General features: G+C 31.3%; 3 protein-coding genes across 5 annotated transcripts; 1 reads left to right on the top strand and 2 right to left on the bottom strand.

Moving 5' to 3' along the window:
- Positions 1–3,316: 3,316 nt before the first annotated feature.
- On the top strand, positions 3,317–9,208 carry LOC144573681 (uncharacterized). Of its 2 annotated transcripts, none has more exons than XM_078323458.1 (3): positions 3,317–3,497; positions 3,605–3,714; positions 9,009–9,208. In XM_078323458.1, exons 1-3 carry the CDS (start codon positions 3,374–3,376, stop codon positions 9,129–9,131), a joined length of 357 nt encoding a protein of 118 aa, XP_078179584.1. In that variant the 5' UTR covers positions 3,317–3,373; the 3' UTR covers positions 9,132–9,208. The 2 variants fall into 2 exon arrangements, with proteins under 2 accessions (XP_078179584.1, XP_078179583.1); XM_078323457.1 differs by lacking the exon at positions 9,009–9,208 and adding an exon at positions 3,819–3,945.
- A 4,863-nt stretch (positions 9,209–14,071) lies between these two features.
- Positions 14,072–15,872, bottom strand: LOC144573460 (protein IRON-RELATED TRANSCRIPTION FACTOR 2-like). The gene is made up of 3 exons (XM_078323242.1): positions 15,547–15,872; positions 14,749–15,102; positions 14,072–14,211 (listed from the first exon to the last, which is right to left on the bottom strand). The coding sequence occupies exons 1-3, from the start codon at positions 15,814–15,816 to the stop codon at positions 14,131–14,133; spliced, it is 705 nt and encodes a 234-aa protein (XP_078179368.1). The 5' UTR covers positions 15,817–15,872; the 3' UTR covers positions 14,072–14,130.
- Positions 15,873–21,663: 5,791 nt separating this feature from the next.
- On the bottom strand, positions 21,664–23,470 carry LOC144573367 (protein IRON-RELATED TRANSCRIPTION FACTOR 2-like). 2 transcript variants are annotated; one of them, XM_078323141.1, is made up of 4 exons: positions 23,097–23,470; positions 22,545–22,653; positions 22,300–22,391; positions 21,664–21,796 (listed from the first exon to the last, which is right to left on the bottom strand). In XM_078323141.1, exons 1-4 carry the CDS (start codon positions 23,364–23,366, stop codon positions 21,710–21,712), a joined length of 558 nt encoding a protein of 185 aa, XP_078179267.1. In that variant the 5' UTR covers positions 23,367–23,470; the 3' UTR covers positions 21,664–21,709. The 2 variants fall into 2 exon arrangements, with proteins under 2 accessions (XP_078179267.1, XP_078179266.1); XM_078323140.1 differs by having other exon boundaries at positions 22,300–22,653.
- Between the last annotated feature and the right edge of the window lie 2,553 nt (positions 23,471–26,023).

Here is a 26,023-nt window from a genome sequence, read left to right as displayed (position 1 = left end):
AAAAAAATAATAATAATTATGTTGGTTTCATAAAAAACGTTTTTCTAATTATAGTTTATAAAAAAAAAAAATTTGTCTCCCACTCCCTTTTCACTCCTATTTATTCTTTGTTTAAGTAAAATGTGATATATATAGAGGTTAGCTATTATACTTCCATAAGCATATGCCTACATATGCTTATAACTCATTTTTGTGTTTCCAATGTCCAAATGGTCGATCTGAACTGTTAGATGTGATCTCTATATTGAAATGTGCTTGGAGACCAAATTTTACATTTTTCTAAATTTTTTTTACTATTTATTAAGCCACTTTGAAAATCGCTGATCCAACGGTGACTTCTGATTATACTGTTTTGTTAAGCCACCGTTAGATCAGCAATTTTCAAAGTGGCTTAATAAATAGTAAAAAAATTCCGAAAAATGTAAAATTTGGTCTCCAAGTACATTTCAATATAGAGATCACATCTAACGGTTCAGATCGACCATTTGGACATTGGAAACGCAAAAATGAGTTATAAGCATATGTGGGCATATGCTTATGGAAGTAGAATAGCCAACCTATATATATCCAAAAATGTGATTTTAAATGCTCGATATTAGAAAATTTGTTGAATAATTAACAACTAAATCAATAAAAAATACAAGTATTATTTTGCCCACGTATTCATAAAAAACTGTGGAATTTTGAGTTTATTCACAAACATCAAAATATTTTTTTTAATTTAAGTACATTTTTATGCTTGCTAAAATTGCAACGGACATGTTAGTAAAAAATTTAAGCATGTATACAGAAGATGATATTGATCATGTATGTTAATTTAATGTTGTAGGTTGTTTAAAGTTGTAAATGATACATTTTCTTAATTTTTTAGAAAATGAAGATTTGGTAAAGACTTAGAAAAATGTGCGCATTTCAAGCCTCAACAAAACTAAACATTGTTCAAAGATATTTGAGTTGGTGGGACATCATTTTTTTATAATAATAATAATAATAATAATAATAATAATAATAATAATACTATTTAGTGGAGTGCTGAGTTACCTGAAATTATGGAAAAATAATAGCACGACTCTAATTAAAATAGCTAGTTTTAAAAATAACTAACGAGAAAAAAATCTCTCACAAAAAAAAATTCTCTAAAAAAAATTAATTTTTCATTAATTTTAATAGACAATTGAAATATTAAGATACGTTTATCTTAACATATAATTAATGATTGTATTGAAACTAAAGAAAAATATAGTGATTATTATTAACAAAAAAAAAAAATTAAGAAGAAGGGCATTTCAATCAATTTACAACTAGCAGCTGAAAAAATTTATTCAACATTGAATATATAGATTAGCATCAATCCCCAAATATTGATCTTGTCAAATCATACCCAGTTAGTTAGTGAAAGACTGTGTATGATTAGCATCAATCTCCAAACACATATTTGTACTTTTCAATTGTTGTCTTTGTTCTCACTTTCTCAAACAAACTATGTTCAAAATTAATATCTTAAAGAGATGTTCCCTCGCTATGTGCAGCTTTTTCATCTTCTGCCCCTTAAATTCAAATTAAGTCATGTTCCTTCTTTCTTATCTCTTCATTTTTCTAAGATCATTCTTCCTGGAATCACACCATAATTATTTCACCACAACAATTAAAACATTTGATAGGATTTTCAGGGGTGGATCTACGTATATGCCAAGGAGTGCTAAGCCACTCTATGATTTTAAAAATCTTAATAATGTGTTTTAAAATTTAATTAAACTTTTGAGTTTTTTAAACATTTATATAATCTAGCTTCCCTCATAATATAACAAATGTGTGTTGATAGTCTAGTGATTTGAGTTCTAGTTAGTATGTATAATTAAGGTTATGTGTTCAATTCCTACTAGCCACACTATTTTTTTCTTTATCACATATTACATTTTATAAATTAGCCCCTTATTCAAATTTTCTAGTTACCCCTGAGGATATTTCAATACAATATATTGACTATGTGATAAGCCTAAACTTAACTGCGCTGGTATTAGTCTCTTATAAGTCTTGTGTAAATTCCATCAATGCTGGTAGCTTCTACCATCATTTTCAAAATAAATGAAGTCTTGTGTAAATTAATAATGAACCTTACAAGGTGTGAGGCTAATTTAAATGTCACGATTTCTATTTCTAATTTAATATGCATTTCCTATTAATATTTTAATTATCTAACATGCTGGCTTGAAAATCGAAAACATCCACGAAAAATATATTATTCATATATAACAAATGATGTGATTTGATGTATGATTCATCGTACATTTAATGCTTCAAATTTGGACGATCCAAAATTAATGTTCACTGATGCATTATCAATCAAACCTTAAATTGAACGTACATTAAAAATTTGTGGATCGATCATAATAAAATATTAGAGTTATAATAAATATTATTAATTGTGTGAAAACACTCATCAGACATCGCTGGAAAAAAAAAAAAAAAACAGACTTTGAATCGGTAAATTTTCCACTTTTTTTTTTTTTTTTTTTTGCAGCGGCCTACGTGGAAGCTAATTGGGCTTAAGTTTAATGGATCATTTGCTAATTATTTCATCATGGCCTTCTATTTGCCCACACTTAACGAAGCTCTGTCTTCATATTAAAAAAAGTTGTTTTCAAGTAACTTCTAACAGTTTAATTTAAGAATTTTGTAGAAGTTAGGATTTTCTTTCCGGAGTTATATTAGATTTTCATTTAATTGCATGTTGATTTTATTCCATTCAATAACTATCAATATATTATAACAAAAAATTGCTCTCCTGCCAATAATTTTCTAATAACACATTAACGGGACCTTATCTTTGACCTTAAAATAATTATTTTTAGTAATATTTAAATATATGAAAACTCACATGCGGATCCGTATTCAATAAAATTTTGAGAATCTAGATATGAATTCATATCCCTTAGATTCGGAGTGGATTCAGTCATTCAGATTATATTGAGAATTTTACTAAACATATTTAGAATAGTAGTACATGAAAAATCTGAGTGAATAACTGAATATAATTATTTTGTTATTAAAATTATATATTAAGATCAATAAATTTAATTAAATTAATTTATATGGATAATTAACTAATTAGTTTAAATAAATCCGCAAGTCCATATAGTTATGGACCATGGACAAGGTATAGATTTCGTCAGGAGTACCTTAAAATAATTATCTCACATTCCATTCTGCGCTAATTAATTCCAGTCGCATATCCACTCTCTCTCTTTCTACCATCTTCTTGGTTCTTGCACTAGCAAGAAGAAACACTGAGCAAGAACAAATGTCTGAGAAGAGGAAAGTAGTTATTTCCAGGAAAATAGGCGTGGCGTTGGATTTCTCCAAGACTAGGAAGATGGCACTCAGCTGGGTCATAGGAGATCTCAAACTTGGAGATCATCTAATCTTGATTCACGTCATGCCTCCGGAGCTTTTCAAGAAGCACCATGGGATCAATGACACCCTCAAATCAGGCTCCGGTTAGTTCTATATATCTTCTTTCCTTTTTCTTTAATTTATAATGATTACTTTTGTATATATTTGTCTATTTTATTTGATATCTGATCGATCTGTTGTGTTTTAAAAGCTCTGATACAGCTTCACCACTACAAAAACCCAGAAATGATGAAGCATTACGGTCTCCAGGTTGACATGGAGGTGGTTAACATGCTTGACGCTATCCCCCGTGAGAAAATGGTATAGATCAGTCGATTAATCCCCATTCCCTTCCAAACTTATTTCTCTTGTAGCGACCTGCGCCTTTATAATTTTAATTTTGTATGAAATCAAATGATAAATAGGTGAAGGTTTTTGCCAAGATTTACTGGGGTGATGAAGAGAAGATGCTGCGTCAGGCATTAGGGGATTTAAAGCTCAATTCGCTTGTCACGGGGCCCAAAACTATGTCTCGGCCGGTCCAGCAGTAATTTTTATTTTGGTAATTAATAACTGGTTTCAATCTTAATTTGTTATTAGCTACAACTTAGGTTTCACTATTTACTGTGTGAACGTTCTCTGTACAAGTTGATTAAGAAACAGACAAATCTGTCTAATTATCCATTTTATTTTGGCGTGCTCTTCAGTTCTTCGCATACATTAGATGAATATGTTTTTTATGATTACAATGTCACAAACTGTCCACCATGCACCTATCCGATCTCATTTTTCCTTTTCAATAAAATGGACAGAAATCTTAGTCAATGCTTGACCGGGTTATTTTGGTGATTAAAATTTTGACAAACAATTGTTCAGTCCCTTTGTAATTTTGGTGATTAAAATCTTAGTCAATGCTTGACAGAGTTAATTGTTGTATACTTGTATAGCTAACCTAAACAATAGGACTCGACACAGTAAAATTGATAGCTTTTTGGGATCAAATTGCAAGTAATATTATTATGCTAATCTCCGTCCCTTTGTAATATTTATGCAGGATTGTGCTAGGAAGGTTGACAAACTATAGCTATCACTATGTGTTCTTATGTGCTTCGTGCTTGTTGATAACTATTAGAAGTGCCCTATGAGAAATGACATCTTAGATTTTTTTTTTTTTTATCTGATATCACTTGGATAATATCTTGAAAATAACAGGACATCTGAATTTTCGATTCTGAGAATAGATTCCTTACCTAGATTGGAAATGTTATCTTTGTTAACTAGTTTTGGATCTGTGAAGAATTGTGAGTGTTGTTAAGCAAATGTTTCACTTTTCATTTTTGTTTTTATGTGAATGAATAAACTTGGATATATATCGATCATTTAATATTCAACCAAATATTGTTAAGCATAGATCGTTGCAAATGTTGTATTATTTTATGATTGATGAAATATGCAACAAAATTTCTTCACTTTTATGTGTATTATATGCATTAAAGATAAATACATGTAATTATCGTCGGATTTTAAATTGCAAGTTATATTTTACGTTGTGAATTTTTTTAAGTTAATTCAGTATATAAATGAATCTGAAGTTAATTAAGTATCAAATCTCGAACATAAATATTAATAATAAAAACTTTTACCTCGTTCATTCGTTTTCTCTGTTCTTGGCAGTTTTACTTCTTGATAGAATTGATGTCCTATGTTTTAAGTTCAATGAAAATACCTATGGATTTCAATTAAAAAAAAAAAGACAATTAGGCACATATGTAATTAGGACAATAAAATAGAAATTAGCTAGCGACTAACAAAGGTTGTTATGTCTATTAGATAGATTGTTATGATTGTAAAGTTCCCTTGTAAACAGAGTGATAAAAGAAATCTCCTTACTCAATTGGGATGATTGCCGGCTATCTAAAATGAATGGGGGATTGGGCCGGGGTTGCGAACCTTGAGCTCCAGAACACAGCATTGCTAATGAGGTGGCTCTGGAGACTATATCAGTCGAAAACTCAACTCTGGGTAAAGACAGTCAACTGCCTTTATGCCAGAAACACTGATGCACAGGCACCAAGGGTCTGGAGAATGCAAGGATCTTTTTTCTGGTCAATGCTACTTAAGCTAAAACCACTGTTTCATAGATGCTGTGCATGGCAGGTTGGGTGGTAGATCGATATCGTTCTGGTTTGACAACTGGGATGTCACCCCTCTGGTGCAATATCATGACAACAACAGACCCCCATACTCCCTCATATCGCTTAGGGACGGCATGCCTCTGATTTATGCGGTTTCCCCTACTTTTGAAATCTAGTTCTCAGATCAAAGGGATGTCCTGGTCTGGAGTCTGACAAGCAGTGGAATCTATACTTCAAACTCCTTATACAAAGTATTACGAGAAGGGGGCAAATCCCGATGGCCACATATGGAGATTTGGAAGGCAAAGGTACCTCCCTCAATCCGCGTGTTCTCTTTTTTAATGCTCACTGACAGGTTGCCTACAAGAGAGGTGTTGTGCAACAGGAATATTATTGGTGAAATGGATTGTGCGGTTTGCCAATCTGGGACAGTGGAGACTGTATCGCATTTACTATTCCACTGCCCTTTTGCGAGAGGAGTTTGGGGCTTTGTTTAGCGGGCAACAAACAAAATGCTTTTAAATCCGGTAATGGTACAGGATTCATCCATACAGGAGATGCTACAGAGTTCATGGATGGAGGTTAAGAGGACAACATGTATAAGCAAGGTTGAATGTATTAATAGAATTATGGCGATCTACTGGTGGCTCTGGAAGAGCAGGAATGAGTTGATCTTCAAGGGTGTGCAGATGAGATGTGAGGTATTGGGTAGGAAAATTTTGCAAGATGGGGCGTTATGGTTTGCTTGTTGCTGAGTTAGTCCTGGGCTGAGGGCTTTTGTAATTTTTCCTTTTTTGGTTTGTAACCCTTGACAGCCTCTGTCAAGTCTCTCAAAAAAAAAAACAGAGTGATTTGTAATCGAAGGAGATAGTAAAATATAATAAAAGAGATGGAGAGTAAGAGACAAGGGTAAAATGGGAAAAGTACATTATAATAATATTTAACAGTAGATAATTATTTCTATGGGTAAATAGGAAAAGACAAACAGACTTAAGAGATATATTAGATATAACAAAGTGCAAGGCTCAATAGAAAACTGTTAAAGTTTTGAAGAGTATATAGAAAATTAAAGGGATAATGTACAAATTGCACTTCATTTTCAAGCCAACAAAGAAAATACCCCTCTTCATAAATTATTAACAAAATGTCCTTATGGGCTCCACTTTCTCTTCCCTTTTCTCTCTCTCTCATTTCTTCTCATTTACTCTCCATCATTTTTTATTTAAAATGGAGGGTTATGCAACATACCAACAAATATAAACACATTTCCTTGTTGCATAATTTGTTGTGTTTTATTTAATAAACCAATCTCTTTATGCAGTTTTTTTTATTTCAAATGGAGGATTATACAACAGATCATAAAATATAAAATGGATCAAGATTGGTTTATTATTTAATGTGGGTCATTAAATTACTTTCAATTTAAAAATTGTAATAAAATTATTTATTATTATGTTATTAATATTTTCTACTAGATTCATGAAGTCTGTAGCGAATATTATTTTCTTCATATTTTGTACTTTATCCATAAAGTTTGTAGGATGTAGCAGATATTTATTAATTTTTTTTGTTGCTGATTAAATTGCATTGAGATTGTTTCATGATGTGTTAAATTAGTTTATTATTTTTGTAGCAAATATGAATTTTTTTGTCGCAAATATTTTGTACTTCATCGCAACAAGATTAGTTTATTATTTTTGTTATATCATTTTTTTCAAGCTTGCGTACAGAGCAGGAACAGATGCATTTTATATCATTATTTATAATGTTTTTAATCATCCTTTTAACTACTGTTGTTATGTTAAATTCAACTATTTAAATTTCAATTGTCGTTTCTGGTAAAAAAAAAATTTTCCTACTGCACATTTCAAACTGGTACAAAGAATGTATGGGGGTGTCATTCATTTTAATTCATGTCATGGAGCTAATTTAACACATCATGAAACAATCTCAATGCAATTTAATCAGCAACAAAAAAATTTAATAAATATCTGCTACATCCTACAAACTTTATGGATAAAGTACAAAATATTAAGAAAATAATATTTGCTACAGATTTCATAGATCTAGTAGAAAATATTAATAACATAATAATAAATAATTTTATTACAATTTTTAAATTGAAAGCAATTTAATCACCAACATTAAATAATAAACCAATCTTGATGCGTTTTATATTTTATGGTCTATTGTATAATCTTCCATTTGAAATAAAAATTGCATAAGAAGATTGGTTTCTTAAATAAAACACAACATATTATGCAACAATGAAATGTGTTTTATATTTGTTGGTATGTTGCATAACTCTCCATTTTAAATTAAAAAATGATGGAGAGTAAATGGGGAGAAGTGAGAGAGAGAAAAAAAGGGAAGAGGAAGTGGAGCCCTAACAGCATTTTGTTAATAATTTATGAAGAGGGGTATTTTGTTTGTTGGTTTGAAAATGAAGGACAATTTGTACATTCTTCCGAAAATTAAACCTTAAATAAATAAATCCGCAAGTCCACATGGTTATGGTCTTATGGACCATGGACAATCAGGACAAGGTATAGATTTCGTCAGGAGTCCGATCTGAACCGTTTAATCAAATTCACGCGTAGATTTTTACAATCCGAGCCAAACAGTTCAGATTGTGTCCGCTCCAGTGAATACATCACTGGATTTGAAGTCTGTCCAATAAACTATAAATATTTTCATGAACGAGGTAAAAGTTTTTGGTTTGACTTTAGGGATTTAATACCGCTGGTGATGATCCAACTGGAGGAGATAACAAGATCGTGCTGTCCATTTGAACTTTGAAGTCCCCGTCCAATTGAATTACCTTCCACGTGACATGTAATTCACCCAAACCGCCGCATAACCGTCTTTATCTCACATTCAATTCTGCGCTAATTCCAGTCGCATATCCACTCTCTCTCTCTCTTTCTACCATCTTCTTGGTTCTTGCACTAGCAAGAAGAAACACTGAGCAAGAGCAAATGTCTGGGGAGACGAAAGTAGTTATTTCCAAGGAAGTAGGCGTGGCGTTGGATTTCTCCAAGACTAGGAAGATGGCACTCAGCTGGGTCATAGGAGATCTCAAACTTGGAGATCACCTAATCTTGATTCATGTCATGCCTTCCGAGTTTTTCAAGAAGCACCATGGGATCAATGACACCCTCAAATCAGGCTCCGGTTTGTTCTATATATCTTCTTTCCGTTTTCTTTAATTTAGAATGATTACTTTTATATATTTTATTTGATATCTAATCGACCTGTTGTGTTTTAAAAGCTCTGATTCAGCTTCACGACTACAAAAACACAGAAATGATGAAGCAATACGGTCTCCCGGTTGACATGGAGGTGGTTAACATGCTTGAAGCTATCCCCCATGAGAAAATGGTAGATCAGTCGATTAATCCCCATTCCCTTCCAAATTTAGATCTCTTGTAGCTATCTGCGCTTTCATTTTAATTTTGTATGAAATTAAATGATAAATAGGTGAGGGTTTTTGCCAAGATTTACTGGGGTGATGAAGAGAAGATGCTGCGTCAGGCATTAGACGATTTAAAGCTCAATTGGATTGTCACGGGGGCCAAAACTATCCCTACGAACCAGCAGTAATTCTTATTTTGGTAATAATTGGTTTCAATATTAATTTGTTATTAGCTAGAACTTAGGTTTCGGTGTTTACTGTGAACATTCTCTGTACAAGTTGATTAAGAAACAGACAAATCTGTCTAATTGTCCTTTTTATTTTGGCGTGCTCTTCAGTTCTTCGCATTAGATGAATCTGTTTTTTATGATTACAATGTCACAAACTGTCCACCATGCACCTATCCGATCTCATTTTTCCTTTTCAATAAAATGGACAGAAATCTTAGTCAATGCTTGACCGGGTTGTTGTATACTCAACACAGTAAAAATGATAGCTTTTCGGGATCAAATTGAAAATCGGAGCTTTAATTTTGTAACAAAGTGGAACAATTAATTTTATGTGTATTATAATTTTGGAACAAAGTAGTCTTAATTTGATCAACCTTCTATAATTTTATTAGTGATGAAATATGTATAACAATTTATGTATCATTACTTTTACTGAAACTTGAGGATTATTATGCTAATCTCCGTTCCTATGTACTATATATGCAGGATTGTGCTGGGAAGGTTGACAAACTATAGCTATCACTATGTGTTCTTATGTGCTTCGTGCTTGTTGATAACTATGAGAAATGACATCTTGGATTCTTTTTTTTATCTGATCGATATCACCTGGATAATATCTTGAAAATAAATAGGACATCTGAATTTTCGTTTGTGCGAATAGATTCCTTACCTAGATTGGAAATTTTGTAGTGGACTATGTTATCTTTGTTAATTAGTTTTGGATCTGTGAAGGATTGTGAATGTTGTTAAGCATAGATCATTGCAAATGTTTCACTTTTTGTTTTGTTTTTTATGTGAATGAATAAACTTGAATATCATTTAATATTCAACCAAATATTGTTAAGCGTTGATCGTTGCAAATGTTGTAATATTTTATGATTGATGAAATATGCAACAAAATTTCATCACTTGTATGTGTATTATGTGCATTAAGTATAAATACATTCTTATCGTCGGATTTTAAAATTGCAAGTTATATTTTAAGTTATGAATTTTTTTTAGTTAATTCAGTATCTAAACATCAAACATAAATATTAATAATAAAAAATGAGGAAAATCATTTAAAATTAACACCTAAAATCACCACCGTGGTAAAAAGATCGTTTGGGGTAACTCAAAATTTGAATTTGAATCTGAACCGCCCGTTTAAAATTTGCAGGAAATATAAAACTATCCGCTCCTAAAATTCGTATCTGAGCCCAAATAAACTCAGAGATGCATTTCTAAGCAAACTCAAATTTTATGTTAATTGGAGCATGATATCATGAAAGCTTAATCTCTCTCGATGTGTATCATTTTTTGAAAACATGGGCCGGATCAAAATGATACCACTTCCAAGGCCCGTTAATTTACTTGGACCATGAATTATTAAATTGGGCTAACTATCATCAAAAGTCATTTTGCCATAAAATCCCGGCCTCCTGATAATTGACATGTGCAGACTTATTATAGTCCAAAAGAAAATTTAATAATAAAGATAATTGATGAACTGCACCGACGTATCGATTTTTTATTTTATTTTATAGTAAATATATTTTGAAGAATTACAAAGATAATGAAAAAAAATTGATATCGTAAATAGAATTGTATGGTTATGTGTCTTAACCAATCATAAAAAAAAAACATGCACACAGGTGAGGCAAATTTATAAAATGAAAGACTATGTCATATTTATTGTGGAATAAGAGGTGAGGTAAGTCCTCAGGAATTCAGATCCTGATCATGTTGAATGTATCTCGTTCGTCTATTTTAATTTGGATATAAATATCAAAATGGAACCTCGTATATTTTAAATGGGTACCGAATTGATTTTAATTCAGTTAGGAGAGTATTCTACTTTTTGCACACAGTCACAATTACGTGGGATATTCCACTTAAGCTGCCAGATGATAGGTAAATAAAAGTGCAATTTAAGTTAATTCTACATAAATTACTTCACCTTCTCAAATAGATTGAGCTACTTATCATAGGTAAAAATTTATTTACCAACATCTTATATTTTTTTCAGTTAGATAAATTTAAATCATAATATAAATTGTTAAACAAAATGTAAATTATTATAATTAATGAAAGTAGGTCAAAATTTATAAATTTTCAAATTAATTTAGTTTAAAATCAACAGGTGAAACAATAAAAAATGCACGTATTAAAATTAAGTTATAGACCTTTTTTTATAGCTTGACTTTATACTAAATTAATTTAAATATTTAAAAATTTAACATATAAACTTATCACTCGTGAAGTAGATCGGTTTTAACAGTTTAGATACGCTATTAAAAGTTATTCTAATAAGTTCTGAGGTTATTAAGTTCACCAAAAAAAATTGATTGAGCTTGAGAACATCCTTATTTCTGAAGCTTCAAAACAAATTAAGCCATGATGAAATAAATAACAAATGGCTCAATTAGCTTCCACTTGGGCAACAAAACAATAATTTAGCAACAGAAACAAAAGAAAGCTATCAGCAACTTGATACCATTTAATAATAAATAATTAGCAACCTCACCGATTCATTCATTTATATATCATGTTTGTCTAGCCTCAATGCAATGATCATCCCCCCTTGGTGTTATTTCTCAGATAAATTATAATATACATTTGGAATATATTTTATCTGGCTAACAAATTGTTCTGTGTGATTCCTCTCCAGATTCTTTTTGGGTCTCTTATTTAATTCTTTTGACCAGACACGAGGCTTTCATATATTGCCACGTGTTATCCCACAGCCAACACGCGCCCGGGGTACTATTGTTAAATTCTTCTCCAGTCTCATACCAAACTGTACATCTCCATTTTCAATATGGAGCATTTTTAATTCCACTTTTAATTTCATATATGATTTGACATAAGTTGCGTTCACTGGAACTAATTGAAAATATTTTATATTTTATAAGGTGCTAAATAGTTAAAACTCTAATACTTGTTCCTAATAAAGTGACAAAGTTTGATTATTTAAGTAGAGCTGGACTTTCAAACTATGAGAGTTAAACACACATACACATGGCCAATCATATAAAATGTTCTTGCAGAAAATGAAGATCAATCTTATAGTATCATAAAATTGTACTCTAAATTATATAAAAAAATATATCATATATAAATAGATATATTTTTTTTTAAAGTTTGAATTAATTGAAATATGTTAATTATCAAAATAATGTCATATTCTACAATTGGTACATTTAGATAATGAACGAAATAATCAATATAACAACTTAATATCTAAATATTTGTTTTAATTTTGCTGACCTTTTTACTTGGAATAATTTATAGATCACTGGATCTTTAGAAAATGGTCAACACAACTGGAGATGAATTTACATGGTCGAGATTGCACGAGCCATCCACGTGTTTCCCCGTGCTTCATATCTTAATTCGGTTTCATAATGCAACTCGGTTTCGCCATTAAAGATATATAAACGGTTTTATTCATGTTTGACTTGAGCTCAAATTTGGTAATTATTTCTGTAACTAATTTGGCAAGTGTCGGTGTGTTACTCTCTCTCTCTCTCTTTTCCCTCCGATTTTCTTCATATTAATATGATATTTTATTTTTGGATTTTCTAGTAACGAAAACTCTGCAACTAAAGGTGTAGCGGTGGTATATATATACAGTTACAGCGGCCGGTTCAAATGCCTTGTTTTTTCCACAGATTTTATATATACTTCATTATTTTTTATTTTAATTAATTAATTAGTAGATCTATAGAGAGTGTTTAACAAATTGAAGTCGCTACTTATTTATCTACAATATTATTAAATATCTTAACTTATAATATAATAGAATATATATACAGTTATAAAATAACTAATAAATATATTGAAATATTCTCTGAGTAAAAGGTTATGGGTTCAAAATCTGAATATATGAATTATTTATATATTAAATACAGTTGGTAGACTAAAATTAATGTTTCTTTCAAGAAAAATGTGCCGAAACATGGTTAGGTTTTGCACCTAGTTATAATGGCATTCTACAATTTGAAAGGAATAGTAATTCTAAAATTATCGTTGATTATATATATATGAGGAGGAATCAAGTTACAACAATTTTTGAGTTACAACAAGTATTTTTGACATTTTGAAAGTCCAAATCGTCGATCCAAACCGTTAGATGTGATCTCTACAATAAAATGTGCTTGGAGACCGAATTTTACATTTTTTGGAATTTTTTTACTATTTATTAAGATGTGTACAAAAACTAGTCAAATTCAGACCATTGAATATTGTACCAATTTTAATGAATAGTAAAATAATTCCAAAAAATGTAAAATTTGGTCTCCAAACACATTTTATTGTAGAGATTACATCTAACGGTTTGAATCGACGATTTGAACTTTCAAAATGTAAAAAATGCTTGTTGTAACTCAAAAAATGTTGTAACTTGATCCCTCCTCTCTCTCTCTCTCTCTCTCTCTCTCTCTATATATATATATATATATATATATATATATATATATATCTTCACTTTAAATAAACTGTATATAAGTGTAAAACTCATCCATCTTTTGATTAGATATCGCATTAGTATATATTTTAAATAAATGAATTATTTAGAAATGATTATGCAGCTCAAATATATATGGTATATATTATTTTTTTTATAGTTAACAATGAATTTTAAGGGGACAGAGAAATAAAAACGGAGTAGCACACATCCTAATCTTACTATTTTCTCACCATATTTTACTCATTCTATTTGAATTTGTTTCATACTAAAAGTATATTAATGAAGCGCAGTTGTATATATCAACATTAATTTGGTGTCTATTCTTTGTAAGTAGTTGCATCCCCCCCCCCCCCCCCCCCCCCCCCCCCCCCCCTCCCAAACCAAAAAAACACACACCAAAAAAAAAAAAAAAATAGTATCCTACATTAGGTAAGGTATATACCAAAGAGACCAAATATTTTGGTGGTCACTGAAGAAATAACTTTCTATTGTTTGAGTAATAGCAAATCATATTATTCCTCTCTCTCTAACAGCTCTAGTGAGGTATTCACAGAAGACTTCCCCCTCCATGTCGTTCCCTTGCAATACCTGTACAAACATATAAACAAAATAAAAATTAAGATATATAGCGCATGTCAATTCCATATTTTACAAATGAAAATGTAATCAAAATCCAGAGGTTCACCAAAAGGTTATTAAATTAATAACGACTAGCTTGTTTCTTAAGATATATATAATTATTTTGTAACTTATCAAATTAAAGATACTACATTTGTAGACATCTCAGTGCCAAAATATATATATATATATGAAGAAGAAGAAGAAGAAAATTGAGACAGCATATTTTTTCCACTTTCCAGTTAATTAATTAATTTGATCCTTCTGGGTACTAAAGCAAAAAACAAATTTCTGTTCATGCTAATATATCAACACAAACACTAGCTAGCTAGCTGCAACAGATCTCTATGAAAGTCAAATAAGAAATAACTCAATTAAATTAGAAAATCCTATATTTCATCATGAACAAATGACACTAACTAATGGTTTGTCAGCTGAGTATAAGAAAATAGGAATTTAGAGATCAAATAATATAAGTACTGATAATGAATAGGATCATATACATACCTCAAAATGGAGATTGTAAAAAGTTCTCTCTCTAAGAGGAGCCGATGTCGTTGAAGCGTTGATTAGCTTAAGGCCTTCTCCTTCCAAAATCTCTAAATACTTGATGAGAGAAGTTTTGTCAGCTCTTTTGCTTAATATGCAAATATTCACCATGACCTCTTTGTCAGTGAGACAGGTAGCAGTAACTACAAGAGAGTCGATACAACGATCCTTTGATGTTGAGTTGTCGTTTTGCCGTTGAGAACCTTTTACAAGTAGCTGCTGTTTCTTTTTTGTCATTTTCTCGACATGTTTCTGAAGCTCTGGTATGTACTTGAGCACTCGTGAGACGGTTACTGGAATACTCATCTTCTTCTGAATTGTTTAAAAAGGACAAAAGAAGAGTATCTTTAAGAATGTAAGTACATTTAGGTGATAATTGAGAAATTCTAAAGTTGGCACTATATAACAATAAATGAAATTCTGGTTTTCTCCGCTGAAAAGAAATTAAACTATTCAGTACCGGAGAGAAACAATCAATACAATGCTAGGATATATATCAATTTTTAAGCAATTACACAATCTATTTTAGGGAAGTTCAATTGCTAAACTATTCAGTACCGGAGAGAAACAATCAATACAATGCTAGGATATCAATTTTTAAGCAATTACACAATCTATTTTAGGGAAGTTCAATTGCTAAACTACTGGCTAGGTACTATTTTAGGGAAGTTCAAGTAAAAATTATAATTGTATTATAATATCGATCGTTAGCCCATGTCTATAGAAATAAAGAAAGAATATATTTCTAGTGCTTACACTTCTCTCAGACTCAGGTAGTAGCATGCGGAGAGACAAATACAAGCTATTGAGCTTCTTTCGCCGGTCCCGTTCGTAAGCATTATGATTCAACTTCTTGTGGAAATGATTTGATGAAGAGGGATTATCTTTAGGAGAGGGAGTAGTAGAAAGGAAGTAATCTTCCTGCCACTCGAGTTCCGGCAAGAGAGATTCGCAAAAATAGTCTGGCTCGATCGATGTGGAGCTTGAGAAAGTATTCTCACACTGGATTTGGGTGCCATGGATCATTGTGAGGGAACTTTGTGAAAGATAATATGCAAAGTGATAATTAATTTCGAGTAGAAGTCTTGGGGCTGTATTATTTATATTGAAGTGCAACTTGGCCAATTGTTTTATCTGTGAAGATAACTACAACAATTAATATTCCTTAAGAAATAAAAAAATAATTAGAGTTGCGTAATCAGTGAATTTAAATAATTTAATATTGTGTGAGGAAATATCTTTGATCAATAGTGAATTATCTGTACAATAAACAAATTAATTAGTTACATGATCCATTTTGTGGGGAAAAACTGTATGCATTCATTGGACTCTTGTAAGTCTGTTATTGGAATATATAATATTGTTTGATTGCCGTTATGCATCTCAAATTCACTAGTATTGAGGAAATGTATAAGACTTTCGTGTACTCGTTAATATAGACATATTTTGTTCATTTTAAATGAAAATTTGCAAATCAACTCCTATCATCAAAGCTCCTTAAATTAGAAAATGATCACAAATTTAACTTTTTATTCTTATATTAAACTATATACAAATCACGATTTATCAGTACTATACTACATCAAAAACAACTATACGTGGTTGAAATTGCTAATGACACACGGTCCTGTGCTAAAACAGGAGATTTACATGGTCAAGATAACTGTGTATAATAACAAGGGTTATATACACGGTTTCATCATAAAAACTGTGTATATTTTGAGAGAATCATACACAGTTGATTTATATAAACAATGTATTTTTACTCTTTAATTTGTATACGGTTTTTTTTAGAACTGTGTTTTTTTTATACAATTAATAATGGAATAGCACCCATAATTACTGGCTATTAAACATACAAATATTACACATCCATAATTTAAGAAATATTGAACATTTACATCATACAGAAAAAAATATTAAATATTAAATATTCAACATTCAATATACATATACATCCATAATTCAACAAATATTACAACAATTACATATTCAACAAATATTATAACATGTTTTAATTTTTATTACATGTTTTATCTTTGAGTGGTCAGTTTGTCATTTCAAGACAACCATTAATCAAGAATGCACATTAACTTTAGAAATGTGGCAGACCAATAGAACATCCATAGAGTGTTTGACCCGATTATTTTACTTGGACTGAGTTGATGTATAATCTCTTTCATGTAAAGAGATTAAATCACACCATATGGACGTTCTATTCGCCTTACACATTTATGAAGCTAACAACAATTCTTGATCCATATATAGTTATCTTAAAATAACAAACCAATCATCCTACAAATAAAATATGCTGTAAAAAAATTAAATTAACAAAGGTAAAAAGAAAAGGAAAAATGAAATCCCAAAACCATTCCCCACAAGAAAATTCAAAAAAATTGATTACAAGAACCTAACAATATAAAACCTAAAGAAAATAGAACCTTACATTTGTGTTTTGTACCTAGGGCTGTCAACGAGCTGGTTCGGGCTGAGCCGGGCCTTAGCTCAGCTTGTTAATTCTGGCCTGAGCCTAGATCGAGCGAGCTAGACCTAGGTCACCTGAGCCAAAAGCCCAGCTTGAACTTGTGACAAGCCAGCCCGAGCTAGCTTGCGAGCTAACGAGCTGGCGAGCTGGACTTTATTGGGCTGCTATTATACAAATTCAAAAATATAAAATAAGAAAGCTCATTGATTATTTAAATAATCCAAGCCATAAAATATGATAGAATTCATACATAAATTCACACAACTAATATATACCAACAGCCAAGCCAATTCACAACTAAATATTATAAATCCACATAAAATTTATACGGGAGCGGGGCTATACAGTATAGCTCGTTATGTGCCGAGTTGACGTCTAGCTCAGCTTGATTATTTCGGCCCGAGCCTGGGCCGAGCTGGCTCTTTAACAACTCGGTCCACTATCGAATGAGCTAGAGGTGAGTCACGAGCAATCCACGAGTTACGAGCTTTTTTGCCAGTCCTATTTGTACCCAGTGCATGTGTCAGATTCTGCTTTCAGCTGGGATGATAAAATTAAATTGCCATTGACACCACACTACCACAACAACAAAGTAGGCATTTTTCGCAAGAGAAAAAACGCATTTATGACGATATTCCGTCGCAAATAGAAAAATCACGTTTATGACAATACTCCGTCGCGAAAAGTAATTTAATTTTTACCCTCGCAAAAAGTGCTAGTCTTTTGTACCCATATAATTAACTATATGACCATTTTTCGCCAATAAAAATGATTTTTACCCTCGCGAAAAATGCTAGTCTTTTGAGTACTAATTAGTTAATTTGTAGTATGTAATAACTTCTTAATAATATGTGTAAATTATATGTGTAAATTATGACAAGAAATATGTGTAAAAGGAACTATATATATGCCCATATTTCTTGTCATAATTTACACATATAATTTACACATATTATTAAGAAGTTATTACATACTACAAATTAACTAATTAGTGCCCAATGACTAATAAACCCTACTGTGGTTTCAGCACCCAATTATACATCATCAGCATGGCCCCAACAAAACACAACCCAAATTTACAAAGTAAATTTAGATCATGCAACAAACATTTATAACTAGCAAAACATTGGACAAAGCCAATTTTATGCATGTAATCCAAAGTTGCATTCAGGTCCTGTCAATTCAAGGTAGTGCGCCAATATATATACTCATTTTCATACAATTTTTTTTTTTTTCTATTCCATCCTAACCCAAATTTGGGTAATTAACACATGTCAAACTCAATAGATTCCTGCATACAAATAAATTAGATTCGAGCCCGAGTAATAAAAAACAAGCAATTCAATCAAGGAGCTCGGCTCCTATACTCTGACAAGGCATACTAGCTAGATAAATAAGTTAAAATTAAAAAGTACGTACCAGAACTTGCTTCTAATTTCGGCTTGGCAAAGGTCACACGGTACCAAGGCGGGTGACGAGAAGTAGCTTCCTACTTCGCATCAGGGTCGGCCTCTGAGTCCACGCAACAGTAAGCAATATGAATTCATGAAAACTCTAACCAGGTTTTTAAAAATAGATTCGAGTGAGACATAAAGTGGGATGGGAAACTCTAAAACAATTTCGACACTCTAGAGAAAAAACAAAAAAAAAAAAAGGTGATAGATAGTGGCGCCAAAACTCTAAGGGTGTGCTCCACAAACGGAGGGCAACTCTCTCATTAAAGGGAAAGAAAAGAAGAGTTCAGAGGGGACGCTACTTTTCAAACAGTGATTTTACATCTCAAACCGGAGGTGACAAAATTCGTCAAAAATCAACGCTATGCAGTTACGCTCTCCCCTCTGAACAGTACCTTTTCACCTCCGCTCCCTCTCTGGTTCTTCTCTTCTGGAGCAGGGGAAACCGTCGTACAGATTCGATCTGGGATGAGCGTCTCCCTTCTACAGTGATTTTTTCTTCCCCTTCCTTCGTCTCCCTTCCACAGTGATTTTATCTTCCCCTTCCTTCGCCTCCCTTTGTCTAGAGCACGCCCTAAGAGAGAGAGTGAAGTGAGAAGAGATGAGAGAAATAAAAGGGAAGGAGACAGAGAAGAGAGGAATTTGTATCCTCTGCGTTAACTCAAAATGGAATCTTTTGAGTTAATGAATTATGACCATTTGATATGTTTTAAGATTTGTGCAGACTAGATCCGCACTAATATTAAAGGGCCCCTATATCATAAGCAGTAATTAGATTGGCTCTGTTTCAAATCAGACGATTAAGATTCATTAACTCAAAAGATTCTTTTTTGAGTTAATGCAGAGGATACACATTCGAAAAGAGTCATAATTTGATTAGATATAAAAGAGGTGAGAATTAAAGATATGGCAGATATCGAAGAGGCGTGCAAAAATAGAAAATCATAAGGATTTTTCATACAATATTTTAGACAAAAAAAAATACCATATATAATATATACTAATCAAGAACTTATATTTGGTCTAGTGACAAAGGCACATGACTTCTATATGGAAAGTCATGAGTTCGAAACTTATAAAGTGAAAAGAATTTCTATATTAATACTATAAGTGTTTGAAATGTATTTTGTGACTTGATCTCCCACTCATATTTCAAAAAATATACACCAATCAAACACGGTTCTTAATAAAACCGATATATAATTCAGAAGGGTAGTCAGAGAGGTGATTACAGGGGCAGTCAAATAGTCACAAAAAAAAACCTAATAGGTTTTATACACAGACACAGTTCATACAAAAAAAAAAAAACATGTATGAATGGTAATCATACACGGTTCACAGAGTAAAGCCCTGTATAATTTATGTATTTATATCTTTTATTAAATTTAATTACCTTCGAAGTAGAATATTAAATATTTTCATAATTTATTTAAAACTATCTTATAACAACCATTTGCAATTGTCACTTTTATTTTCAATACGCACAAAATCAAGGAAAATTATGTTAGCCTGTTTAATTTACGTTTTAGGTAATTGTTTGTTTTTGGATAGATTCTTATGTATGTTATATACTTAATTTTATTTATGTTGCTTGTTTATGTTGCTAGTATGTTGTATGTTATCTAATCTAATAACATTATTACTTAAGAATGTCAATAAACTCAATACACAAATTAATACAAATTGATACATACATACAAATTTTAAATATATCAGTTGAGAGGGTGCGAATGCAACGTACATTTTTTTTTTTTTAGAAAGCCATGTTTGGAGATTGGCATAATCATACATGGTTTTTTTTTTGTTTAAACCATGTACGAAGTGGTAAAATCGTGCGTACGTACATAGTTATGTTCTTGTGGACAGTATGTGTATGGTACATTGCACGCACCTCCTTCTTTTACACAATCTTTTGTTAAAAATTTATTGTATCCGTGTATGATTAACGTTTTTGTAGTAGTGTATAATTTTCAGTATTTAAAAATTTATCATCACACGTTTAAGCATACTTTTAACGAATTACATCCAATTCTTTTTATGATGTTAACCCGTGAAATTCATGCATATTGTTTTAATAGCAATAGCCATTGATAAAATTTTGATACCTTTTTCTTTTTGTTTTTGAATTATTTTTTTTAATACATAGCATTGAAACTCTCCAGCTAGTTATAATACAGTTTTTGTTAGCTCTGTCATAAGACAATTTTTAATACATTAGCATTGAAACCTTCTAATTAATACATCAAAAACTTCACGAGTGATGCATTGATAAAATTAATACTCTCCTTCTAATTTCAAAAATAATAAAAATTGGTATCCTACAAGTTCAATATATAATTAATTTAATGAGCTACTTAGTTCGAAGTTTCAAATTCGGTTTTTTAAAATTTGAATCGGTAGCACTTCGGCTGAAGTACTACCGAAAGCATATTAGTCAATCTATATAGATATATTACCCGCATATTATAACACATACATATGTTCATGTACAGTTACGATTTTCTGGGTTTTCTTTTTGTTTTCTTTTTTTTTTTTAGAAAAACCCGTAGGCATGGTACTTGGATTAAACAGAAAAGCGTGCATTGTTACAACATTGCATATATCCTAGAAATAAATTGCTAAAACATATAAATTTCAACTGTTTCAGGGATAAGTAATAATAACGTAGTTAATGATGGGCTTTTTGTTCAAATGGCTTTCGACATATATTTATTCATTGCCGAATAATCTGAACTGTTTGATCCGTGTGAAAATTTGTATAAACAGTTTAGATTTATGAAGCCATTTAGATTTATTAAGTTCTAAATTTGTTTGCATGAATTTTGAAACAAATATTTTGCACGGTTTAGGCCTGATTCTTGATAAAATTTGTTAAAGTCCTTTCGACAGAACTCATCAATTAATACCATTAAATAAAAAGAGGTATTGAAAGGGTTTAATATCATTCATTGGAGAAGGTAAAGAAAAGAGACAATATTTTTTATAATGATATTATTCCTCTCTCTCTAACAACTCTAGTGAGGTGTTCACATAAGACTTCCCCCTCCATTCCTTTTCCTTGCACTATCTGTACAAAAATAATAAAAATAAACATGAAAATTAAGATATATAACTTATGGCAATTCAATATATATTCTACAAATGAAGATTTGTTCAAGATACAGCACTTCATCACCCAAGGGTGATTGAAGAACTACTAGCTTGTTTCTTGATATATAATTGTTTTGTGAAAAACTAATTTAAAGATTCTACATTTTTCGACATCTCAAGGCAAAGAAAAAGAAGAAAATTGAAAATTGGGGCAGCATACTTTTAAATTTTCAAGCTTAATTATTTTTCATTCTTCTGGTTACTGACCAAAAGCAAATTTCTATTCATGCTAAAATATCAGCAGAAAAACTCTAGCTAACTGAAACAGATTATGAATGTCAAATAACTCAATTATATTAGAAAACCTTTCATCATGAAACAAATGACACTAGCTAGCTAATGGTTTGTCAGCTGAGTAAGCTGGAAAAAGCTATTCAGAAAACAAATAACTACTGACAATGAATATGATCATGTGTATACCTCAAAATGGAGGTTGTAAAATTTTCTCTCTCCAAGAGGAGCCGATGTTGTTGAAGCGTTGATTAGCTTAAGGCCTTCTCCTTCCAAAATCTCTAAATACTTGATGTGGGAAGTTTTGTTGGATCTTTTGCTTAATATGCAAATATTCACCATGACCTCTTTGTCAGTGAGACAGGTAGCATTAACAACAAGAGAATCGATACTATGATCCTTCGATGTTGAGTTGTGTTTTTTCCATTGAGAACCTTTTATAAGCAGCTGTTGTTTCTTTTTTGTCATTTTCTCGACCTGTTTCTGAAGCTCCGGTATGTACTTGAGCACTCGTGAGACTGTTACCGGAATACCCATCTTCTTCTGAATTGTACAAAAAGGATAATAAAAGAATAGTAACTTTCAGAATACAAGTACATTTAGGCGATAATTGAGAAATTGTAAATTGTTGGCACTATAAGAATTAATGAAATTCAGGTCTCTTCCTGTTTTGCTCTATTAATTTTCAAACTGAAATCAAATTAAACTATTCAAGACCGGAGATAAACAATCAGTACAATGCTACGAGATCAATTTCATGCAATTACACGATCTATTTTAGGGAAGTTCATTTGTGGAACGACTCATTAATTGCTGAACTACTAGCTGTTTAGCTAGGTCCTCTTCTACAAGCACTTATCTTCTAAGTCCCTTCTCTTGTTTTTTTTTTCAAGTAAAAAGTATAACTGTCTTGTTCGTATAATATATAATATCGATCGGTAGCTATGTTTTTAGAAATAAAGAAAGAAAATATTTCTAATACTTACACTTCTCTCAGCCTCGGGTAGTAGCATACGGAGAGACAAATACAACCTATTGAGCTTCTTTCGCCGGTCCCGTTCGTAAGCATTATGATTCACCTTCTTGTGGAAATGATTTGATGAAGAAGGATCTTCTTTAGGAGAGGGAGTCGAAAGGAGGTATTCGTCCTGCCACTTAAGTTCCGGTAATAAGAGAGATTCACAAAAATAGTTCGCGTCGATTGATACGGAGCTCGAGAAAGTATTCTCACATTGGATTTGGGTGTCATTGATCATTGTGAGGGAACTTTGTGAAAGATAATATGCAAAGTGATAATTAATTTTGAGGAGAAACGTCTTGGGGCTGTACAATTTATACTGAAATGCAACTAGGCCAATTGTATTATCTGAGAGGATAACTATTACATTCATTTAGATATTAAAAATAATTAGAGTTGCAGAATCAGTGAATTTAAATAATTTAACATTCTGTGAGGAAATGCTGCACAAATAGTGATTTGGCCTTTAGTATCAAGTTAAGTGTTAGAAAAAATCATAAAAATTGATACATTGTTGGTGTATCATAAAAGGTCATCTTATTACAAAAATCATAAAAATAGTAAAAAAAATTACAAAAATTACAAAAATAGTAAAAATTGATGTTCTACAATTTTTATATAGAACTAATTTACCGAGCTACTTAACTCGACGTTTCGAATGTAATTTTTCTAAGTTTGACCTGTAAGCATATTAGACGGACTATATATATAGTCCGGCTAATATGCTTTTTGTAAGCATGCACTTCGGCCAAAGTGCTTACGAGTCAAATTTTAATTTTTCATGCTCAAAATATCGACCTAAGTAACTCAATAAATTAATTTTATAATAAACTTGTAGAATATCATTTTTTTTTTTAACTATTTTTATGATTTTTGAAATATGGTCTCTTTTGGCCTAAAAATAAAATATGTACATATCACCATTTGTGATTTTTTTTTTGTATTTAAAAATTTATCCTCACACTTTTGAACACATTTTTTTAACAAAGTATATCAAATTCTTTTTACGATGTTAACCCGTGAAATTTTCATTGCGTATTGTTTTAATTATAGCCATTGGTAAAATTTTCATACAATTTTTTTTTGAAATTATTATTTATTACATTAGCAATGAAACTTCAGGTATATCATACAATTTTTGTTAGCTTTATTATGATCAGTATTTTAAAACGAGACCGTAATTGATGCTTATGCAGTGAGATTCACATTCATGCACATGAAGCATGCAACTCATATTCAATAACAAACTGTACATTCTTAAAATTTTCATTTTGTTTGACATATACAATAATACAAGTAAACAACTGATGATATGATTTACTTAATTAATTTAAGATTATACTAATATGTTATTATATTTGTTTTGTTTTTCACTATAATTATTTTAAAAAAAACCTATTTAATTTGTAAGATCCATTTTTCAAAATATATATCCACATATATAATCAGCATATTATAGCCCATATATATTTTACTATAGAACTAGGTCACTCTTAAGCTCACGAGTCCTTTCGTGAGTTTAACTTCAAAACCAATCAAAATTATTTCAAACAACAAATTCAAACCATTAAAATTGATATACTTCACGAGTGACGTGTTTACATGTCAAATTTATAAAATTTTGACTTAATTTAGTTAATATCAAGTCGAAAAAAAATTATAAGTTAATTTAAATGCATTTAGTTTTCATTTTTTTTACTGCTGAACTTTATACTAAATTAATTCAAAAATATATAAATTTATATCTTAATTAACACATACTTTTTATTTGAAGGTTAGTGGCTTTAAATATCAACTAATAATTTCATTGATCAAAAACGTATTTACAACAGGTCAAATTACCGTAATTCCTAAATTTATTATTTTATTCTCATAAAATATAATATAGTATTCTAATCCTCACTCCACGGTCAGATCCGCTTCTTCTACCGCCGTTGTGCTCTGACGGCAACCGGATATACTTACTATTACGCTTCAATCGAGATGTTGATCACTATAATACTTTAATCGCCATCTTGCTTCACGACCAGATCCGCTTCTTCGACCGTCGCCACGCTCCGACAACGACCAGATCTACTCATCACCATCGCGCTCCAATCGAGATGTTGATTACCATAACGCTATCTCACTCCACAACTGGATCCGCTTCTTCAACGTCCACCGCTGCGCTAGCTCCAACAACAAACGAATCTACTCAACGTTGCGTTCTTATGGAGATATGAAATCTACCCTCCGAGCTCCGACGATACCACACTCCCGACTTCGATCGGCTTCGGTTCCTCCCCTCTCTCTTATTCTCCTCTCTACTCAAAAAGTAGAACCGAGAGAGAGGAAAGATATTGTGTCAAGAATAAAAATTACAAAGAGTGGTGAAATTGAATAGAGAGAGAGGGAGGGAGGTTGGGGTGAGGCAGCTGTGTCAAATCCTAGATGGCCAAGCGAATAGCCTTATTTCCCATCCCAGCAAAAGAGCGATAGGGAAAATCAAAAGTTGCCAAAACTTGCATGTATACGCTAGTCCTAATTAACACATTACTTAAAAATATATTGTATTTAACAATTTAAATTTATTGTTTGATTTCCATTATAAATAGATTTTGTAGTACACAACGAACTTTGTGAACTTAAAAACATCCAAGTTCAACACTCTAAGGCTCTGTTTGGCAGCCTAATAAGTAATAGGAATGGAAATAGGAATCAAAAATTTTAAATTAAATTTTACTGTTCATGTAGAAAAAAAAAATCAGTTTAACTAAATTTTTTTCCATGTAAACAGTAATTTTCTTTTTACTGTCGAACAGGACCTAATTTTTGTATGCCATTTACAAATTATGCAAAAATATATATAGAGATATTGATATTTTTGGGTCTATAGTTGTTGACGGGCATTGAGCC

The sequence above is a fragment of the Carex rostrata genome, chromosome 21, assembly GCF_964058835.1.
Source record: "Carex rostrata chromosome 21, lpCarRost1.2, whole genome shotgun sequence".
In the NCBI taxonomy this organism is placed as follows: domain Eukaryota; kingdom Viridiplantae; phylum Streptophyta; class Magnoliopsida; order Poales; family Cyperaceae; genus Carex; species Carex rostrata.
This window is presented reverse-complemented; position numbering and strand designations above follow the sequence as displayed.